Raw genomic sequence first — 19,646 nt, 5'->3', positions numbered from 1 at the left:
AGCTATTTTTTTGAGCTATGTGATCATTCTTGGAGAGCTCTTTAAGATTTTTTAATACAAAAAAGGAATTAGAGCGAAGTATAGGCAATTTACTAAAAGGTGTTTATGCATTCGAGAAAAATGTACAAATTAAAGTTTCAAGTTCTCTTTAGGATCAAGTAAGATCTTCAACATTTATGAAATTTATAGTTAAATAAAAATATTTTTGTACACCAAAGTTGAATCATATGTTTATAAATTAATAAGTATATATATATTTTTAGTGAATCTAACAATTTGCACTCTATCTCATTGTGAGTTCAATTTTGAATAGATGTATTATTATTTAAAATAGTCTTTTATTAAAAAGAAATGGTAAATTACTTTGACTTCTTTTTGATGTTTGGGCAAATATCACAAAAGTAGACCAATCAACTTTTATTATTCTGATCTCCCTTAAACCTGTTCCTCAATCTTGAAAAAAACGACTTTTAAGAAAGGTTAGAGTAATAAATATTGTTTTGTCCAAACTTAAGGAGTTCAGTATAATTTATCACAAAAAAAATAATTAAAAAAAAAAAAGTGTGCCTGGCTTATGGGCCTACATACAGGCCTGTCGTGCTGGGCTGGGCAGGCCTGGCCCAGGGAAATGTCGACACTCAAACTTAACTTAAGTTTACTGTTCACATGAGCCACGATCTCCCAGCTTTACATTCCCGTCACAAGTCAAAATTGCACACTCAAAATGCCATTAAGGGAAATAAACAAATAAATGGTAGTAAACAGGAAATTGCCCATATCAGCAGCCCTCCGCGTCACCCCTCTCTCTCTCTCTCTAAAAGTAATGTTTTCTCTCTCTAAAAGTAATGTATTATTCTAGTCGCTTCCCATTTTACAAGTAAGAGCAAAAGAAAGCCATCAAGACCTTCCATCTCTTTTGAATTGTCAAATCACCTTCTACAAGGTACAACTTCTTTACCAAATTATATATGTATATACGATGTGTTTTCGTTGGCTAATAACCAATACATCAAGGTTTTTTATTTTTATTTATTTCACAGTTTTTTATATTTATTAATGATTATTTCAAGGGTTTTTGTATGATTGAGCTTTGTGTACAAACTGAATCGATTTTTTCATAATTTTTTCAATATTTTGAAACCCCTTTTGTTGCTGTGATCTGACCATCTAAAATTTCAAAGAGTTTGAACAAAGTTCATTAACGTTTTAATGTTCAATCATTGATTTTGTTAGATAAGCTGATAACTGGAATGATGTGGGCAATTGTAAGGCGAAAAGTTGCTTCTGGTGGCCCTGCGTCGGTAAGTATATTACACTGCATATATACACACACATACATAAACTCTATATTGTATGTGTATATTTTATTTTCGACATTACTTAGATCTACTAATTGTTAGTACATATACATTGACATGCACATATGTGAACTGCTTTCTTAGAAATATAATTTATAGCATGTTTGTTTCAGGGCATACAACAGTCATTGGGGAGGATTCGACCTGCGGTGGTGCAGTCGCGGGACATTGCCACTACCACAGGGAATGAGGTAGCTCTGGTGGTGGTGTTTAGTTTATCTCATTTGCACTTGTTGTTTTATTTTTATAGCATTACACACACTGGAAAGTAATTAAACTTATAGGTGGTGGTGTCGTGGATCAGTCCATATTTCATTGCTGTGTTGATAAATTTGGATTTTATTTTTTAGAAACTATTATATGTTTGGGAGACATGATATTGTAGGTAGTTAACAACTTTATTTATTTGTTTGGATTTTTTTTGCCTATTGGTGGATTTTGTAAATACTGATGTTTTTGTGACAACTTCTGGGCAGCCCAAATTTCCATAATTTTTCTTGATATAAGGCATGACTGAGGTTATGGCCTTAAATAGAGCGGAATGGAAACATGGGATTCATATAGTTGACCCCAAGTAATTGGGAAAAGACTTGGTTGTTGTTGTTGTATACGGCAACTTTCACTGAATTTTTCCAAATTGTATTCTTCTGAATTGCCCAATTGTTCCGGGTAGTAAATTTATGATGATTTGGTCTGACTTCTTATCCTATAATCTATGTAGGCAATGTTTTGGGTCAGGGAAGAGCTTAAGAGTTATCTTACTATATAACATTATTTGGCCATAGCTAAAGACGCCACTTATGATTTATGGTTAAACTGAAAATTTCTGTTCATTCTCTCTATCAGCACTCACATTAGGTTTCAAAATTCTTAAGTAGTATTTTATATGTTTATAAATCCCTGGTCACATAATTGAACAGTTAATTTGAACAGAATTCGTTAATGATATTTGCATTCTATACAAAATCTTGGCTCTCCCTCTTTTTCGTCTGTTTCTTAGTGCTGCGCTTGACTTGAAACTATGGTTTGCTTGGGTTTCCTTCACCATAAAATTTACTTGATTTATTCTATGGGCACCAATGCAGACACTTAATCTTGGAGGGGGACCAAAACTTGTGCGGCACTTCTTTCAACATGGTGAGTTGGCTAACATTATTGTAACCAATTGAATGGGACTTTTTATTCTGGGTTAAAGTGACTTTTTAAATGTGAATGTGCTCTCTTTTTGTTATTGATTCCTTCATATTTCCTATACTCAGGTCGTCAGATTCATGTGAAACCTGGAAGGTTAGCAACAATTCTTTTTTTCTTTATTTCCTTCTTTTTTGGTCCTTAATTAATTTTTTAGGCTTAATACTGAGTTTTTTTAATATAATATTTTTATATGTTGTCTCTAACACATTAATTTTTGGGAGGAACTAACCAGAAGAAGAAATAAAGGGAAGAAAAAAGAGTTTTTCCATTTCTTTGAGCATCTTTATTATCTATTGTTATATAAAGTTTTTGGCATTTGTGTTTCCTTTAATATTTTAATGGTGTACAGGGATGTTGGATCATTTCGTCAAACAGATTTCCCCATCCAAATGTGGAGTAGGTCATTCTCTTCGGACAATGGTACAATATTTTCATGACTCTTTCATGAGTTTTTCTGTTCTGAACATGTGTCATATTGTTTTTTTACACGAGCATAAACTCAAAATTCTCTTTTTCTGTAATGAAGGCGACCTGGTTGATGCTGTTGTCCCTTTTATGGGTGAATCCATTTCTGATGGAACCCTATCCACATTTTTGAAGAGTATGTTGTATTAGATAACCGATTTCACTATTCTCGTGTTAAGATCCATTTATGTGTTTGTTAATTCTACATCGTAGATTTTATGTGCACTAAATCTCACTGGGACACATTCTATGATTAATTGGGTGCAGACCCTGGTGATCATGTAAATGTTGATGAGCCAATCGCCCAAATTGAAACTGATAAGGTAATTTTTAAGTCACATTAATTGGATGTTCTTGACCTTTGCAAAGTATCATATTCAGGACTAAATAGCTTTCATATGCTTCAATCAGGTGACCATTGATGTGGCAAGTCCTGAATCTGGTGTCATCCAAAAGGTAGAGTTTCAGTGGGGATTCCATCATCAGTTACTAGTTTATTTATTTTTATGCTACCTTGCTGAAATACATATGCTTCGGAACATGTTATGTTATCCATATAATATTTGTAGTTTGTAGCCAAAGAAGGTGATACTGTGGAACCAGGAACAATAATAGCAGTCATTTCAAAGTCTGGTGAAGGTGCAACACATGTGGCTCCATCAGAGAAGACACCTAGCGCCTCAGCATCTGAACAAGCTCCTGCAGAAAAGGAGAAAGTAGACAAGAAAATGCCCAAAACAGAAACATCTCCTACCAAGGAGATGCCTAAGAAGAAGCCTGCAGCACCTTCTCCACCACCTTCTAAACACAGTGCCACAGAACCTCAACTTCCTCCAAAGGAAAGGGAACGAAGAGTAAGCATCACAATTCCTAATAGTTTACTGAAGTATGCCATGACATTTTTACTTTAACTTTTAAATACACTCCTGTTTATTAATTATGCTTGCAGGTCCCAATGACAAGACTCAGAAAACGTGTTGCGACACGTTTGAAAGACTCGCAGAATACATTTGCAATGTTGACTACATTTAATGAAGTTGATATGTAAGTACATTTGTCTTATCAACTTAGAATGTCAATTGACGTGGTTACCTTTAAAATTACTTGATCTTTCTTGTGGTCATTTATGATTATCCAAGGGTTTGAATCCATCTGTATATTGTTTGAAGATATATGAAATGTGATAAAATTGTTTAAACGATTCAATAATTTTTTGCTTTCATCAGTGTAATATGCAGTTTTCCCCTGCAAAGTTCTTAATTTGACATTGACATATTGGCCTATTTAGGACTAATCTGATGAAGCTCCGTTCTGATTATAAAGATGCTTTTCTGGAGAAACATGGGGTGAAGTTAGGATTTATGTCGGGATTTGTCAAAGTAAGTATTGTCTTTTGAGGTGATTCGGCTCATTACATTTGCAGGTCGCACTTGTGCGCTTGTGCCTGCATGTTCGAGTGCCTATCTTCCAGTTCTCAATTATAATTTTTTATTTTTTATTTTCGTTTCAGGCTGCTGTTAGTGGGCTTCAGAATCAGCCGATCATTAATGCTGTTATTGATGGGGATGACATCATTTATAGAGATTATGTTGATATTAGTATTGCTGTTGGTACACCAAAGGTCTGTTGCTATTCTGATTGATTGAAATGATTTGTGACTAAATGATAGAACATCTGGGTGTCCCAAAATAATGGAATTAGTCAATTGTGATTTTTTGTTCTCTTGTTCCTTCAAAGGTATGGAGTCGGATGTCGATTTCTCAATAAGATCAATTCTTTTGATTGCATGATGGACTCCCCTAAAACAATTATCAAATTTAGACATTCGTACCCTGTCAAAGTAAGGAACCATGGCATTATATGTTTTGAATAGATGAAAAGGAACAATTTGAGCCTAATTGAGATATGAATACGCACTAGATATATAACAAGAATGATGTCGATTCATTGTTTATACGTCTACTAATAGGTTAAATAATAAAGGGTGAGCAGTGTGACAATGCAGTTTAAGCCTTATTGCAATAAGGGACAGTGTAGAAAAACCACGCTCTGTTTAAGATAGGACACCCCATCTTATCTTTATGCTTGCCAAAAATTTATGTAGTTGCTACGTACCCCCCCTTCCCTGCAACTGAAAAAGAAGTTTACTTACTAATTACCTCATAGGCATGAGGAATGGCAATGAGGCGGGGTTCCCTTCTCCATCTCTGCCCCGTTTAAGATAGGGCAACGCATCCCCTCCCTATCCCAATTTTAGAAATGATCCTCCATGCCCATAACTGACCCCAATTAGAAACACTAAGCTCGCTCTCGTGCCTCCCCCTCCCCACCCTGTTAAATCCCTAATAAAAATACGAAGGAATGATGCGGATGTTTGAGATTATGGATTAATAAAGCCGTATTATAAATACATATAAACAAATATAAATACATGTAAACAAATATACGTATATATTACAAAGTGATGTCGGAGATCAAGGCTTCAAACTGACCTAAGATATGGAAGATCTGGTTTTTGCAACTCATATCAATGGCTTTTGTTTGGCTGTAATTGGAGTCTCCACCTCCAGTAAAACGAGACAAATCCACAAACTCTGTCGAGTTTATCTTCTGCTCTTTTGTTGTGTATAACTGTACATGGGTATCGAAAGGGTTAAAGAGTAGTTGCTACTTAACCAGCCATTGGATAGAGTGATGGCCATTGGAACCCACCAAAAGAGTGACAGAAGGAAGACGAGCCCACCAGAATGGGCTGGAGATGGTGAGAGCAACGACCATCAATTAGAGCGAGAGAAAGATGGCTACGAGCCTATGCCATGGATAGGGAGGGGGAGAAGACAGCCGGAAATGGAGAGAGTGAGAAAAGATGGCAGAGAGTGAGAGAGACGGAGAGAGCCGACTGGATAATGAGATGAAAAGTAGGGTTTCAGTAAAGTAAGTTTAAGTGAATATAATTGCACTAAAGTAATTTGATACTGTAAATGGGGCAGGGCAGGTTACCCTTTCCCCGCCCTCGCGCAGATTTTTATTTTCTCCCCATCCCTGTCCCGTATCCCCCAAATCCGTCTCAATAGGGGCTGGGGCGGTGCAATTTGCCATCCTGAGGCATGGTACCTATGATTAAAGTATCAAGAATTGTTTTTCGGCTGAGATTGCAAAGGACGGTAATTACATGGTCTATCAAGCAATAGGTATTGTTTGTACAATGAACTACTTACCATGTCACAGGTTTTGTGGTGTCCATAGTTAATTTTTTTGTGAAGTTAATAAAAGCTTTATCTTGTATGCTACTCTGTAGCTTTTGCGGTGATGATGTGTTTTAAGCATTATAGCTGTGTTTTAAATACAGACGCATGCTTACAGCTTTTTCATATGATGGTTTATTGGACAGCAATCTTATTGTTTAGCTTGTCCAAACCTTAAGTAGTTTTGAAGTAATAATTATTCATCCCAACCCCCTTGCCGTCCTCCACAATTGTAAAAGAACACACTTACTTAGCAATTTAGCAAATTGCATATGGTACTAATTAATAGTATCAGGAATTGGTTTTGCTGACACTCAGAAGAAATGTTTTGTCATGGTTTATGAAGCAATATATATTGTTTGTACAATAAGCTTCTTACCATATCACGGCTTTTGTGGTTCCATAGTTAATAAAAAACTTTATTCTGTGTCCCTCTCCCTCTCTCTCTATATATATATATTTATATATATCACACATTTATGGAATAAAGAAAGGATATTACGGTTGAAGATGGTTTCAGACTTCCAAGCAACCCACTCCCAAGCATGCATTATTATCATCAACTTGCCTTCCCAGCTAAGTCAGCTGGCATCTTCATTCTACTTTCCATGTTTTACACATCCAAAACTTTGAGGAGGAGACTTACCAAAAGTGGGTTCTCGTGCCTTAGGAAGTGGAGGAATTATACATGATATAGTGTAGGTCCCAGGTGAACTAGGTTAGATGAAAGTCAATGCTGACTTGTATAAGATAGAGAGTGCAGCAGTGCCAAGCTCACCACTAACTCCTCAAGATCAGCTGTTTGCCCCATGAGTGGTCCAAGTGTAAGAAGGTCTGGATCTATTTCAGTGTTCTCAAGGCTGTCTAGGATAGAATTCTGTTCAATTTGTTATAGGGTCTGTTCTGGTTCTTAAAAGCCCTAAGCTCCTTGTAAATGAATAGTTGTGGCCAATTCATAGTTAATGGTTGAAACCAAGGCAGTGCTTATGTTGTGATGGGGTCTCAAGATGTCATGCCAAGTGTCCCTACCATGGCCCAACGGGATGCTTTCATGTGCACCAGGCTGCAAGAATGACATTGCGGCTATTGAGGTGAAAATGCGAGGCCTGGTAGCCATTCTGGTGTCAGTGGGGTAGTCCATGGAAGAGTGCACATGTAATAGGTATAGTCCAATAGAATGAGGCCATGTCATATAGTAGGTATGTTGTCTGAAAGTGATGTAATGTCTATATCTAAGTCACGTCAAGGTGGAAGTGTTGACCTTGAGGGAGGTCATCTCTGAAACCCTTGGAGTTCAGCAACTGAGCCAAATACCCCTCAAATCCTAGTGGGTTATGGTCTGACTGCGTATTATGAGGTGGGCCACATTGATAGCCATGCATCAAGCTATGAGTCGTTGTCTATGATGATAGATGGGTATGTAAAGGGGCTTCATCTCACTTGTCAACCTGTTCCATGATGGCTTGGTGAAAAAGTGCTGAGTTGTCTGGTGCTTTCTTTTGGTAGCTTCGCTGCAAGTGTTGATCATAGAACAAGGGAGATTTGAGGTTGAGTTCACTGGGTTACGAGGTCAGGCTACTGGTCACTTTGATCTTGCTGCTGGTAGTCCTTTAGTGCTAATCTTAATTTAAAGATGAATGTCCTTTGTGAGATTTCAGATAACCATAATGAGGTTGGAGAAAGGGGACAATGTGAGGTTCATGAAGTGAACTCTATAATATTTTAGCATCCCTTGAACACAGAGTTGGTTGTCATCATTTTTACACGTCATTGGATGATCACCGAATTTAATGAGCCCTCTAAATTTCTGGACCTATTTAGTGAGTGGTCTAACAGAACTCGCTGATGAGATGTTATCATGAAAAGATGGAACATGGCTCAAGGTCAGTGACTTGGAAACTAGCATGTGCAATTGGATTCAGTTTGACTGAGTAACTCAATTTTGACTTGATAAGTCAGGCTACTTTCTCTCTAGGCTCTAGATTTGCCCTTTCTGCCATGGAATTGAAGCTTTGGAGAGATGCAGCTGTATGGTAATGGCCGGTTAGCAATTTTACTGAGGAGGCTGAAAGCTAAGTTCTGTGGCAGTGAGGGAATGCTAAGAGCGCTGTTGCTGAAGAAGGAACTTGACTTTGGTGAGAGTCATATACGAACCAGCAGGCATCCCTTGTCTAGACGTGGCCACAACGTTTATAGAGAGACTTGCAGGCCAGACTGAGGTAAGTGGCATAGTTGATGATGCTGTAACAATCGTGTAGGCTTGGTAAACACAGTATGAGCTGCCATGGCAGCCTATGTGACTGCCAATATGTTTGGTGTTGTTAATATACTGTATTGTTGTACTGTGTAGGTTACTCCCGGTGTTAAAAGGACATTGGATGAGGCACCACTTGACAGAACTTAAGTGATTGATTCATTTATTTTTTTATTTTTTTGGGTTTCTAAATGTACTGTAGAGGCCTATTATAGTTTATAGGTGAGATCAGGGCAGTGCTCATGCTAATGTGGGGTCTTATAATATATCTCTCTTTCTTTCGTTTTTTTTTTTTCCCCCCTAAATGAAGAAAATTTTATAAAATATAACAAATTAGTACAAGAAGAAAGTAAAGGCATTCCTTCACTAAAACATGCAAGGACATCTAGGGCAGTGCAGACAAACCTGCAACAACCTCAAACTCCTATGAACTTAAAAAATCTTGGCAAATTCCAGCTATATCAAGAACATCCCAAACAATGCATTTAACTAGAAATGAAGGAGACCTAATAACATCAGTATGAAGTCTACCATTCCTTTCATTCCATAAGTAATATATAGCAGCTGTAAACAACATCTTGTGATCCTTGCTTCTGCAAGATTTAATGTGAAATTGAGTTTGCAGAGCTGCAGGAACTAACAGAGTGCAACTTTTGAACACTCCAATGAAACATACCAGCCAAACCACACCAGACCTCCCAAGCATACACACATTTCACAAACATGTGATCGACATGTTCTTCACTACTGCCACACAGACCACATCTGGAAGCTAAGGAGATACCTCTACGCTGCAAGTTTGCACCAGTTAAGACAGCATTTTGAATAATCAAAGCACTATACACAGACCATCGAGGTCTACCCCCATTCCAAGCCAAACCAAACCAAGAAACTTCAGGATTTGAATCCCTACAAGAGTCCCAAGCAGCTTTAAAGGTAAAAGATTTGTCGTTCCACAATAACTGGTCCTCTCCACCATAAATCCTAAATTGCTTCAAAAATTGTTGAACCACAAGTGGAATATCATCAAACTGCCACTGATTTTGAGCAATAAAACTGCTCAACTCAATTTGTTTATTAGTGGATACCTGTCTCAAGGTTCTATAACTAAAAACCTCTGATAGTGGGGTCTTATAATATCATGTCTTGTGTCTCTATGGTGGTCCAATGGGTTGGCATCACATGTATTGTGATCATTTGATTTGAACCTAGATAGGTTGGCATTGTTGCTATAAAGGTGGAAAAGTGATGGGTTGGCCAGTGCAGCGCTAGGGTAGCTTCGAGCAGTGAATCGTCTTAAGCAAGCTACCAGAGTAGTTTTGGTGGTCCAATAAAATAGTCGCCATGTATAACAGGTATAATCGAACAAGGTATTGCAATGTCATATTGAACATTTCTAATTTGAAATTCATGTGACCTCTCTTTTGTAGTCAAGTTGAGGTGGAAAGTTAGACTTTTGAAGGAGGTTGCTTCAGTGAGTCCTGGACTTTAGTCACCGAGTCAAGCATCCCTATAAAATTCATTGGGCTATGGCTTGACTGCATATCACAAGGTTGGCCACACTGATCACTGCACACTGAAGCTCCCTGTTGTGCTCGCTCCCAAATCCATGTGTTGTTTAGCTGTAGAGTGAACGATGGTGTAGCATGGGTCTGGCCCACTAGTCAATTTGAGAATTATCATATGGAGTGCAAACATGGTGAGGTGGATTTTTGCCCCACCATGGTGGAGTAGTGGGGTGAGGTGGAGAATGTCATTATAATTGCTGGTGAGATATGCAGTCAGGTCTCTTCGAAGTTCTCTTGGGATGACATGCAAAGTCTTGAAATGGTGAAAAGCTTTATCTGTGGTGCTTATGTGGCAAACCCACCACCAATAGAAAAAAATAATAATAATAAAGAAAGAAGAAGAAGCAAATAGTGAGGTTAATTTTATTTATCTTTCATGCATTTTGACATGATATTCATTAACATTTCTAGACCAGCGAAGTGAACCTTTGTGGTTTGCGCCACTTGTGCATTTTGATGAAAAAATAATTCAGTCATCATCCAACTAAAATACTCTTGTTCATGTTGACATTTTTTTTGCCCATACTTTCTTGGAAGTGCTGCGAATTTTCTTGGTGTATGATCTTTTCTCAACACTTTCCATGTGTTTTGATGTAGGTTTTTGTGTAACTCTTTTCATCCTAAAAATTTACTCATAAATCATAATTCTTTTAGATTTTCAATTTACATTAACCTTAACTGGTAAGCTTGAAGCTGTTTTTGTTTTCATCTTTGGTTGGACGCTTATTTTGTTTTATTCAACTATTGTTGGCCATACACCGCCTCTATAATAAATTTATATTGACAAATCATTTGTAGGAAATTTTCTGTGTTCTCTCAATATTGTATATTGACTTAAGTTATTTGATTGTGAGGAGATCCTTCCTAGTATTTTTGGCCCATTAGGAGATCTCTGTAATTCTGTATAAATATACCAAGGGAATTGACAAGCTTTACTTTCCTTCTTCCTCTGCCAAGTGGGCATGTGGTGCTTTTTCTTTTTTCTTTTTTTTTTTTTCTTCCTTTCTTCCCTACTTTTTTACTTCTTTGAAAGAGTTTGCCCGCGTGTGTGTGTGCGTGTGCAGTCAAACCACATTTCTTTCTTATTTGCTTCGCTTTTTGTTATTGTTTTTTGTTTTTTAAACTTTAACACAACCAGCGTCCCCTCTTGTCTCGTGAATAATTCTTCTCTTTGGTCTATCTGTTGATTTTGATAACTGCCATAGGCATTAAAGCAATTGAGTCTCTTCCTCTGTGTTTGTTCTTCAAGGGCCTTGTTGTTCCGGTTGTTCGTGGTGCCGATAGAATGAACTTTGCTGACATAGAGAAGGAGATCAACACCCTTGCAAAGAAGGCAAGTGATGGCTCCATATCAATTGATGAGATGGCTGGAGGCTCATTCACGATATCTAATGGTGGCGTTTATGGAAGCCTTTTAAGTACCCCAATCATTAACCCTCCACAGGTATGATGCTGAAAAGACCTGGTTTCCTTATTTCCTTTTCTGATAAACTCACCTTGTGCATGTACTTGACACATTTCTGCCAGATTATTTTGTTAACCACTTGATAAACAGTTAAAAGACCTGGCTGTTCCAATGATCTGATTGTCTAAATTTGGATCAACTTGGTACCAAGGAAAAACATTTTAAATGGTACCTTAAAACTACAGTCATGACTACAGAACAAGATTGATGTATGCTAAAAATAAAAAAAATAAAAAAATAAAAAAAATAAAAAAATCCAACGTTGTCCAAACCAAAGAAAAATGTCTATGTTACTCACATACGCATATGTGTTTTTGCTGGAATGAGCTCTTCATCTAGGTGGGAATTTGCAGTTATCCAGTAGTTAGCATGTGCAATATGATTGTAATGATACATGCTGATCCAACTGCTGAGGGATTTCATTTTTCATCTGAACTGAATAGCTGCGTTATTTATTTTCTTTCTATAATTTTTGCAGTCAGCAATTCTGGGCATGCATTCAATAGTAAGCCGTCCAATGGTTGTTGGGGGCCAAGTTCTTCCGAGGCCAATGATGTACATTGCACTAACTTATGACCATAGGCTGATCGATGGAAGAGAGGCTGTCTTCTTCTTGCGCCGCATCAAAGATGTTGTGGAGGACCCTCGGAGGCTGCTTCTTGATGTATGAAGGTGCCAGAGACAACAGTTGTTTCTTCTTTGTTGGTATACTTGAAATTTGGTAAACTCGGTTTTTCTGAAGATGAATAATGCATATATCAACTTAGAACTTCATGGGGTTACATTGTTGTTCAACCCATCATCAAGTTTTTTCTGTTGCGGCAAACAATGATTATGCAAGCAAATGGGAGAGTTAAATTAAGTGTTTACATATTTCTTGGTTCTACATGAAGTGTTATAGTTTGTGTTTGTTAGGAGGCAAAAGGAACTCGAATGCAACATGAATTATTGTAGTTGGGGTACGTTTTAGCCGTGAGAGGGCCTTAAATAATGTGGTTACCGATGCAAATTTTTTCGTATACTTGCTAATGAAACCTGTTGCTTGTTACCTTATTTCATGAAAATAGAGAGTCAAAATCAAGTCCTTTCATGTGTCTGCTCGAAATTAACTTAATACTTTCCAGTCAATTGTATGACCACAGGTGAACTTGGTTGGGATTGGAAACGAGAGTGGAGATAAGGAAGGAGTGAGATTTTTTAAAACACATCTTGATTATGTCTGGTTTTGAGAATGATTTTTAATTCTAATGGAGAAAATTTGTAGATCTTTATATATTTTCACTTGGTGAAGGGATTTTAATTGCTAAGTTGTGTTTCTCGTATCTTCTTCCTTGCCAAACATCGTCAGAAACAGGTCTACGTTGACTAACTTGACTGAACACCAGCTTCAAAGATATGATTATGCATTTGATGCTTATATTAGTTGCATAATTTTGCCTCCTGTTTCAATCAATTGTCTACTGGGCAGGACTGGATCAGAATTGCTCGCTTTTAGAACTTTGGATATGGAGTTGGGTCGTGATAAAAGAATATCCCTCCAACAGCAACCAATATTGAAAGTTGGTACTTTCACTAATAAAAATAAATAAATGAATAAAATAAAATAAATGTAGGATGTCTCTAGAGCAATCGCTTGCGTGCATTTATATATACTACGTATATAGTTTGTATTTGGGAGTATGGACTGATGTTAGGAATTGAAAAAAAATTAGTTCAAATTTTAAATTTTTTTTTTTTCTTCGATTTCAATTTCAAGGCTTCGATTTCATGTTTTCAATAAAGAGCATTTCCAACACCAAAAGCATATGTTCACAAAATTACCTAGCTATTCAAATACATATATTACCAATAATAATAAGGCTTAAATGCAAGAAACACCCCTCATATTCAAAATGTGCAAAAAAAACCCCTACAGTTTCTTTTGGTGCACAAAACCCACCACTCTTTCTTTTGGTGCACAAAAACTCCCCTACTCATCCATTTTGACTAATTTTTTTTTTGGCAAATTACATTTAACACCCACGAGGTTTTCATTTTGTACACCTAAATAAAAGTATGCGCGATATATTCATCAACCACCCTTATGGTTTCACTCTTAAGTGATGCATCAAATCAATGTAGGGTAATTATACTTTTGGACATAAATAACATTGATATTGTGAGAAGACCAAATTGTCCATTAATTGAATTGAAATTACATCATTCAAAAAAGACAAAAGTGCCCTTTCTCTTTATCTCTACGTCCAGCCATGCAAAACTTTTTCCTCCACTATTTGAATTAAGTTTTGCATGGAACATCAATGGTCCATCAAACCAATGTCTTACACTAACTCATGTTTTGCATGTAACTGCACAGCTTAGGCCATGTTAGGAATAGCCAAGACAATGGTCATCAGAAGCATATTTATATTTTGTGTTTCAACTATGATCATGTTATATGCTTGTGTATCCTAGTGACAGGGACGTTGGTCATGTAGTGTGATATTTTTTGAAAGTGTGATACAATATATTATATTATCCTTACTAATTCACCAACATATACAAACCAACAAGTCATAAATATTATGTCATATAAGTTCTCAAGTACCAATGTCAACAAGCATATTCATGTTCCATGCATGCTGATTTACAAAACAAGGTGCCCACAAGCATATTCATGTTCCATGCATACTAATTTACAAAACAAAGTGCTCATATAACTTATACACATGTTTACTGTCCATACACATAAACTAGCGAGGCAAAAAAGAGCATATTTAAGTTAGCAAGTACTGCCCACGTAATAAAAAATAACAGTGAGCCCATCAAGAAGGGTATAAAAACGTAAGTTACTCTTATCAACTTCCTTCCAAAATTTTCTTTTGAATAATGGTTAAATGCCTTAAGGTTATATATGTAAATTAACTTTCATATTCAATTTGAACCTTATGTTATATACGTAAATAGTCAATTTGGACCTTACTGTTATATTTTTCATACTTCTATGTAAACAATGTGACGTTAGATGTAATTTGCCCTTCTTGTTTTTTTTTTAATTGAAATTCCAAAACTGCCCTTCGGCCATGCCCAGGACGTATCCCAGTTCCGGCCTCCGGCCATACCCATCCCCAAATTCCGAATCTGTTCTTGCCGCCGGAGCGGCACAGCCGCCGTTCAGATTGTACCAACCAGACCTCAGATCAGCCGCGGTTCCTCGTTGAGCAACCTCATCGCCGGAATCGCGCCTTATTGACTTGTAATTGAGTTTTTGCCTTATTGACATTTACAACAATGCTTTTGCGGCCTCTTTTTGCGTTGTAAGAAGGCGAAGAACCGTGTAGCCTTAGAACGGAATATTGAAATACAACCATTTGGCTTATTATGCATCTGGTTGAATATAAAGCAAATATGTGTAAAGCAAATATGTGTAGGATCATCTATTAATCGTACACTAATTTGAAGTTTATTGTGTAGATCATTGACTTGTATGCATTAGCTTAGGAAGAAAATTTTAAAGATTAGCAGGAATTTAAGAGAAACAGTAGAGAAAAGCGATTTGGTCAAATTTGATGGCTGATATCATAGTGTTGTAATTGTAAAAAAAACATTGTCTAGTCAAAAAGATAGAAATCGATTAGCACTGATTGATATTGATGGCAAGCATCACTGATGAATTAGATCTTTGCGTTTAGATTGTTGTACACGCAATTTGTTTATATTTACACAAATGCATCCGATATAGTTGTCGTATTAACAAAAGCATGGTGAAATTATCTCTCCAATATCTCGTATAGTGTTGTCAGACTTCCCGCGATGAGGTTACACGGCTATGAGGTTGCTCGACGGGAACCGCGACTTATCTGAGGTCTGGTTGGTACTACCTGAACGGCGGCAAGAACAGATTCGGAATTTAAGGGTGGGCATGACCGGAGGCCGGAACTGGGATACGATTCTGGGCATGGCCGAAGGGCAGTTTTGGAATTTTTATAAAAACAATTAGTCAAAATGGACGGGATTATTTTTGCACCTTTTGAATTTGAGTGTTTCTTGCCCTTAAAGCCTAATAATAATAATAACAATAATTGCAAACAATGTACTACGCAGTTGGATAAAGTGTAAAAACATCAATGGCAGTCAGAGTAGCCAGACAGAACAAAGAAGTGATGCATAAATCAAGCATTGATTTTACTTCCACATGCAGGGGTCAAGTCTTTTTGTGCGCGCGCTATGAAGCACTTCAGTGCTCCATGTAGCAAGTAAGGAGCAGACAGTTCTCATCATAAAACAACTATATATTTTTTTGATAACGAAGAATCAACCCAACCGCTTGTCACACTTGGGAGGACTGAGAGATAATACCGAACTTCTGACTTTATTTGAACGAAATACCTTCAGACTCCAATCAAACATCTCAAATTCTACCTCCTAAACTTTAACCATAGCATCAATAATATATAAGATAATGTGGGTATACTTTCTCTTCAAAAATTAATCAAAATGAACATCACGGAAAAATCCAAAGGAGATTAAAATTGAGAGCAGTATGTTCAATAAACATGTCAGGAACCGATAAGAAAATCTAGGATTTGAGATACCCCATAGGAATTAAGATGGCTTGTAGTATTTTGTAGGTACAAAAGGCATTTTTGTGACAGTTCCCTCGTATGATTTTCCACGAATCACAATCTTAGCTTTGGTGCCTGCCTTGTGGTATCCAGACTTCACGTACCCCATGGCAATGTTCTTCTTGAGGCAAGGACTGAATCCTCCACTGGTGACTTCCCCAATGTTTTGTCCTTGGTCATCCTGAATCTCACTGTGGCTTCTGGGAGGTGGGCCTGAAGAGAAAAAACCGACACGCCTGATTTTTGGACCCTCTGCAATCTGTTTGAGTATCACCTCCGCACCAAGAAAACCACCCTCGGCTCTTCTTCTCTTCCCTACTGCCCATGTAAGCCCTGCCTCTATAGGTGTTGTGTGTTGGTCCATGTCATTACCATATAAACACAGTCCAGCCTCGAGCCGGAGACTGTCTCGAGCGCCCAGCCCCGTCAACCTTATCTTCCCTTCAGATTTCTCCAAGATTGCTTTGGCAAGATCCACTGCGTGTTCTGAAGGAACTGAAATTTCAAATCCATCTTCACCAGTATACCTGAAAATCTCGTGAAAAGGCACAAAGATAACCATTTAATCTTCATAGCTCACTCCTACAAGATTCTAAGAGGGGAGGAAATTAAACAATTGGAAAACAGATATTCACACCACCCACCCACCCCCTCCCACCCCCCCCCCCCCCCCCCCGGCGCTTCAACTTTTGATAGGCTCTGAGAAGCCGAATTGGGGCTTGCTTTGACTTTTCAGGATCATGATAAACCAGCATACGTTAATTCGCAAACATAGTTTATGTTATTTTTATAACAAAATGGTACACCTATACATTAATTTGATGTTCACCTAATACCAAGGTAACGAATAGATCAGGTTAAACTTGGCTGGCCTGATATTCTGGAATTCTGACACAGCATCCTCTCAGCACCATGGTTAGCTTGCTATTAGGCTATCAGCTAGTGTGAAATGTTTCATAAAAATGGGATCTCTAAGATCCATGGAAGACATAAATCACATCAAAGCACCCAAGAGTCTGACGTGAAGGACAACCCAACCAGTGAAGCAGTCTTGTATTGTGTTCAGACCCCAGTCCTCGATTTTAAACACTGACTGATGGATATAACTCAGTTCAACCTAGCTCCTGACTCTACAAGCATCCAAAGAAAGAGGTGACCTCAAGCACATTTCCTAACTTGAAAGCCTGGAGGATCAGGCCTTTACTAATGAAGTTTGGACAATGTTCGAACGCATCATGTGATAAGCTTTTAATCTTGTGAACCAAATTACATCCTCATATTAGTCCCTCTATACTTCGAGTTCAAGAAGATGTCTAACAGAAACAGGATATATGCGTAAGTTGAGATTATAATTCTTATAACCGAGTATTAGCTTTAGAAGATTGTCAATATGATTTCCTTAACCATTGGCCTCACAGTATGGGAAACATATGAAGACTGAAGCATTAATTCTTTAATTATGTAAAAAAAAAAAAAGAAGAATAAAAAGAGTGAGGGAGAGACAGAGAGATGAAAGGGTTCAGCAATATGAAATGAAATAGACCCTATCAGGAACAGTTATCTTGTAAAAATGGAAATTGTGTCTGATAAGTTGTAAACAAGAATTGGTTAAATTAATATAAGCTTGTTTCACATAGCATCTTGAGGTCCAAATAAGGAATGGTTTCGACCAATGTTCTTGAGCTCGTGATGGCATTCACGGGCACAGGACACATTCAAACCTCAAGTAGAAGAGAATGGCTGTACAAGTCATACCCTGCACCAAGTGACTATAATGATAAAGCCAAAACAGTAAACAGCTCAAAAATCAGATAGCAAAGTCATCATTGAATCTGCTCGCATGCATACTCAATTGTCATGTTCAAAAAGAAAACTAAAAAGCAACATACCCGGTCCTAGTGATAAAGCAGTGCACCCCATTGATATCTAACATCCGAAACTCCCCGAAGTATATCTTGCTCAAATCCTCTTTTGTCAGGTGTTGAAGAGATGGGGCAGCCAGAGGACCCTGCAGCAGACGCAACCAAGAGAACTTGATATAAATGTCACTACAAGGGTAGATGCACTAAAATTAACTCATATGAAACTATGACACCACTCATTCTCATTAGCATAACAGTATCAATGAGTTCAAAACTTGTTCCCAAAAATAGTGTCATCAGACTTCAACTGAAAATCAGACAGTCTATTCCCTATTTACTGTATGTTATCCTCAGACTTCAAGAAAATCTTCATGAGAAGAAGCAGGCACAAAGTATGAAGCAATTAAAAATGACAGAAAGCACTTCCTTCTGTCCTCCATACACTGCCAACATGTTTTAGCACGCCAACGGAGAAAATACTGATATAAATCATATCCAGGAAACTGTTTATGTATGAAAGTTAAAACTAAATCAATAAAATAAAACAACGTGCATGAACACGTTTAACTCCAAGCCCTCTGTAAGGGTAAGGCCTTATGCATTGGAAAACATAAGAAATATATCCTTACCTACTACAGATCCTACATTAGATGTATATAATATCTAGTCAAACCAACTAGACAAATGAAAGAGATCATCTTTGCAGCAGGTGAAAAGTATATAATATGACTTAACAAAAACAAATAGAGAGAGAGAGAGAGGTATATTGTGTGTTTTTTACTTACCCAAAAGAAAATGAAAAAAGGAAAGACACAATAATGGCGGGTCTGTGAATCCCATTAAAATAAAATTTTATTATAGTGTCATATTTTTAATTTTTAAGAAAGGATAATCGTTATAATTTTGTATAGCACAGGAAATGGCATCCATCACTTAAGAAATAAAGAAGATTTGTGATAGTGGCATTTCACAAGATCCAAAACTGATTCCATGCCATTAGTTACTTGATGGCAACCTTGTTTATTTAGAGACTCAATTCATGTAACTCTCAAACTTTAAAAGCCATGGCAAGATGATAGAGTCACTTAGTTTACATGATGTCTAAATAATTATAATTATGTGAATTTGAGAATTGACCTGGAGAGCTAGTAGAGATCTCTCATCATGGATGTGCCATGAGACATCCCCACCTTTGGCCTTGAATGCCTTCATATGCTCCTCGATGTGTGCAAGATCCTTATCTCTGCATCCTGCATTCACAACCAAGTATATGTGATCATCCTTCACCTTGGTGATCACTGAATCATCAATTGCCCCTCCCTTTTCATTGGTAAAGACAGTCAAGGTCCCATTCCCATGGCTAAGCCCAGCAACATCAGCAATGACAAGTTTTTCAAGAAATGGGATGCAGTCTTTCCCCTTGAGGCTCAGCCCACACATGTGAGAGACATCAAAGAGGCTACCATTTTCCCTACAGTTGAGAGTGGAGTCCATGATGGAGTCCTTGTACTGAATGGGCATGCCCCATCCAGCAAACGGCACCATCTTCCCACCGTTGGCAACATGGAAATCGTATAGAACAGTCTTCTTGAGCTCAGACTCTGTGGCAAAGCATCGACGAGGTACAACCT

General features: G+C 37.5%; 2 protein-coding genes across 4 annotated transcripts in view; one reads left to right on the top strand and one right to left on the bottom strand.

Moving 5' to 3' along the window:
* Nucleotides 1-770: 770 nt before the first annotated feature.
* Nucleotides 771-12,558, top strand: LOC132308386 (dihydrolipoyllysine-residue succinyltransferase component of 2-oxoglutarate dehydrogenase complex 2, mitochondrial-like). 2 transcript variants are annotated; one of them, XM_059806452.1, is made up of 15 exons: nucleotides 771-943; nucleotides 1,234-1,301; nucleotides 1,472-1,549; nucleotides 2,444-2,495; nucleotides 2,618-2,645; nucleotides 2,902-2,972; nucleotides 3,079-3,153; nucleotides 3,285-3,340; nucleotides 3,429-3,473; nucleotides 3,587-3,871; nucleotides 3,967-4,061; nucleotides 4,306-4,396; nucleotides 4,528-4,638; nucleotides 11,334-11,528; nucleotides 12,028-12,558. In XM_059806452.1, exons 2-15 carry the CDS (start codon nucleotides 1,251-1,253, stop codon nucleotides 12,217-12,219), a joined length of 1,425 nt encoding a protein of 474 aa, XP_059662435.1. In that variant the 5' UTR covers nucleotides 771-943; nucleotides 1,234-1,250; the 3' UTR covers nucleotides 12,220-12,558. The 2 variants fall into 2 exon arrangements, with proteins under 2 accessions (XP_059662435.1, XP_059662439.1); XM_059806456.1 differs by lacking the exon at nucleotides 771-943 and adding an exon at nucleotides 965-1,014.
* Nucleotides 12,559-16,039: 3,481 nt separating this feature from the next.
* Nucleotides 16,040-19,646, bottom strand: part of LOC132308370 (aminomethyltransferase, mitochondrial) — a 5,085-nt gene continuing 1,478 nt past the window's right edge. For both annotated transcript variants that reach the window (XM_059806440.1, XM_059806434.1), the window contains exons 2-4: nucleotides 19,153-19,646; nucleotides 18,043-18,161; nucleotides 16,040-16,680 (exon numbers count right to left, since the gene is read on the bottom strand). The exon at nucleotides 19,153-19,646 is cut by the window's right edge. In XM_059806440.1, coding sequence (XP_059662423.1) covers nucleotides 16,134-16,680; nucleotides 18,043-18,161; nucleotides 19,153-19,646 — 1,160 coding nt within the window. In that variant the 3' untranslated portion in view covers nucleotides 16,040-16,133. The remainder of the gene's footprint in view (nucleotides 16,681-18,042; nucleotides 18,162-19,152) is intronic.

This window comes from Cornus florida, unplaced genomic scaffold, assembly GCF_030987335.1.
Source record: "Cornus florida cultivar Cherokee Brave unplaced genomic scaffold, ASM3098733v1 CherokeeBrave_3.0.0_Hap2_Chr01, whole genome shotgun sequence".
In the NCBI taxonomy this organism is placed as follows: domain Eukaryota; kingdom Viridiplantae; phylum Streptophyta; class Magnoliopsida; order Cornales; family Cornaceae; genus Cornus; species Cornus florida.
The sequence above is the reverse complement of the archived record's forward strand: the minus strand, read 5'-3'. Positions and strand labels throughout refer to the sequence as shown.

Coding starts and splice junctions, on each gene's coding strand:
- LOC132308386 (XM_059806452.1), top strand. CDS start 1,251: ATGATGTGGGCAATTGTAAGGCGAAAAGTTGCTTCTGGTGGCCCTGCG. Junction 1,302..1,471: donor CTTCTGGTGGCCCTGCGTCG/GTAAGTATATTA, acceptor TGTTTGTTTCAG/GGCATACAACAGTCATTGGG. Junction 1,550..2,443: donor CCACTACCACAGGGAATGAG/GTAGCTCTGGTG, acceptor GCACCAATGCAG/ACACTTAATCTTGGAGGGGG.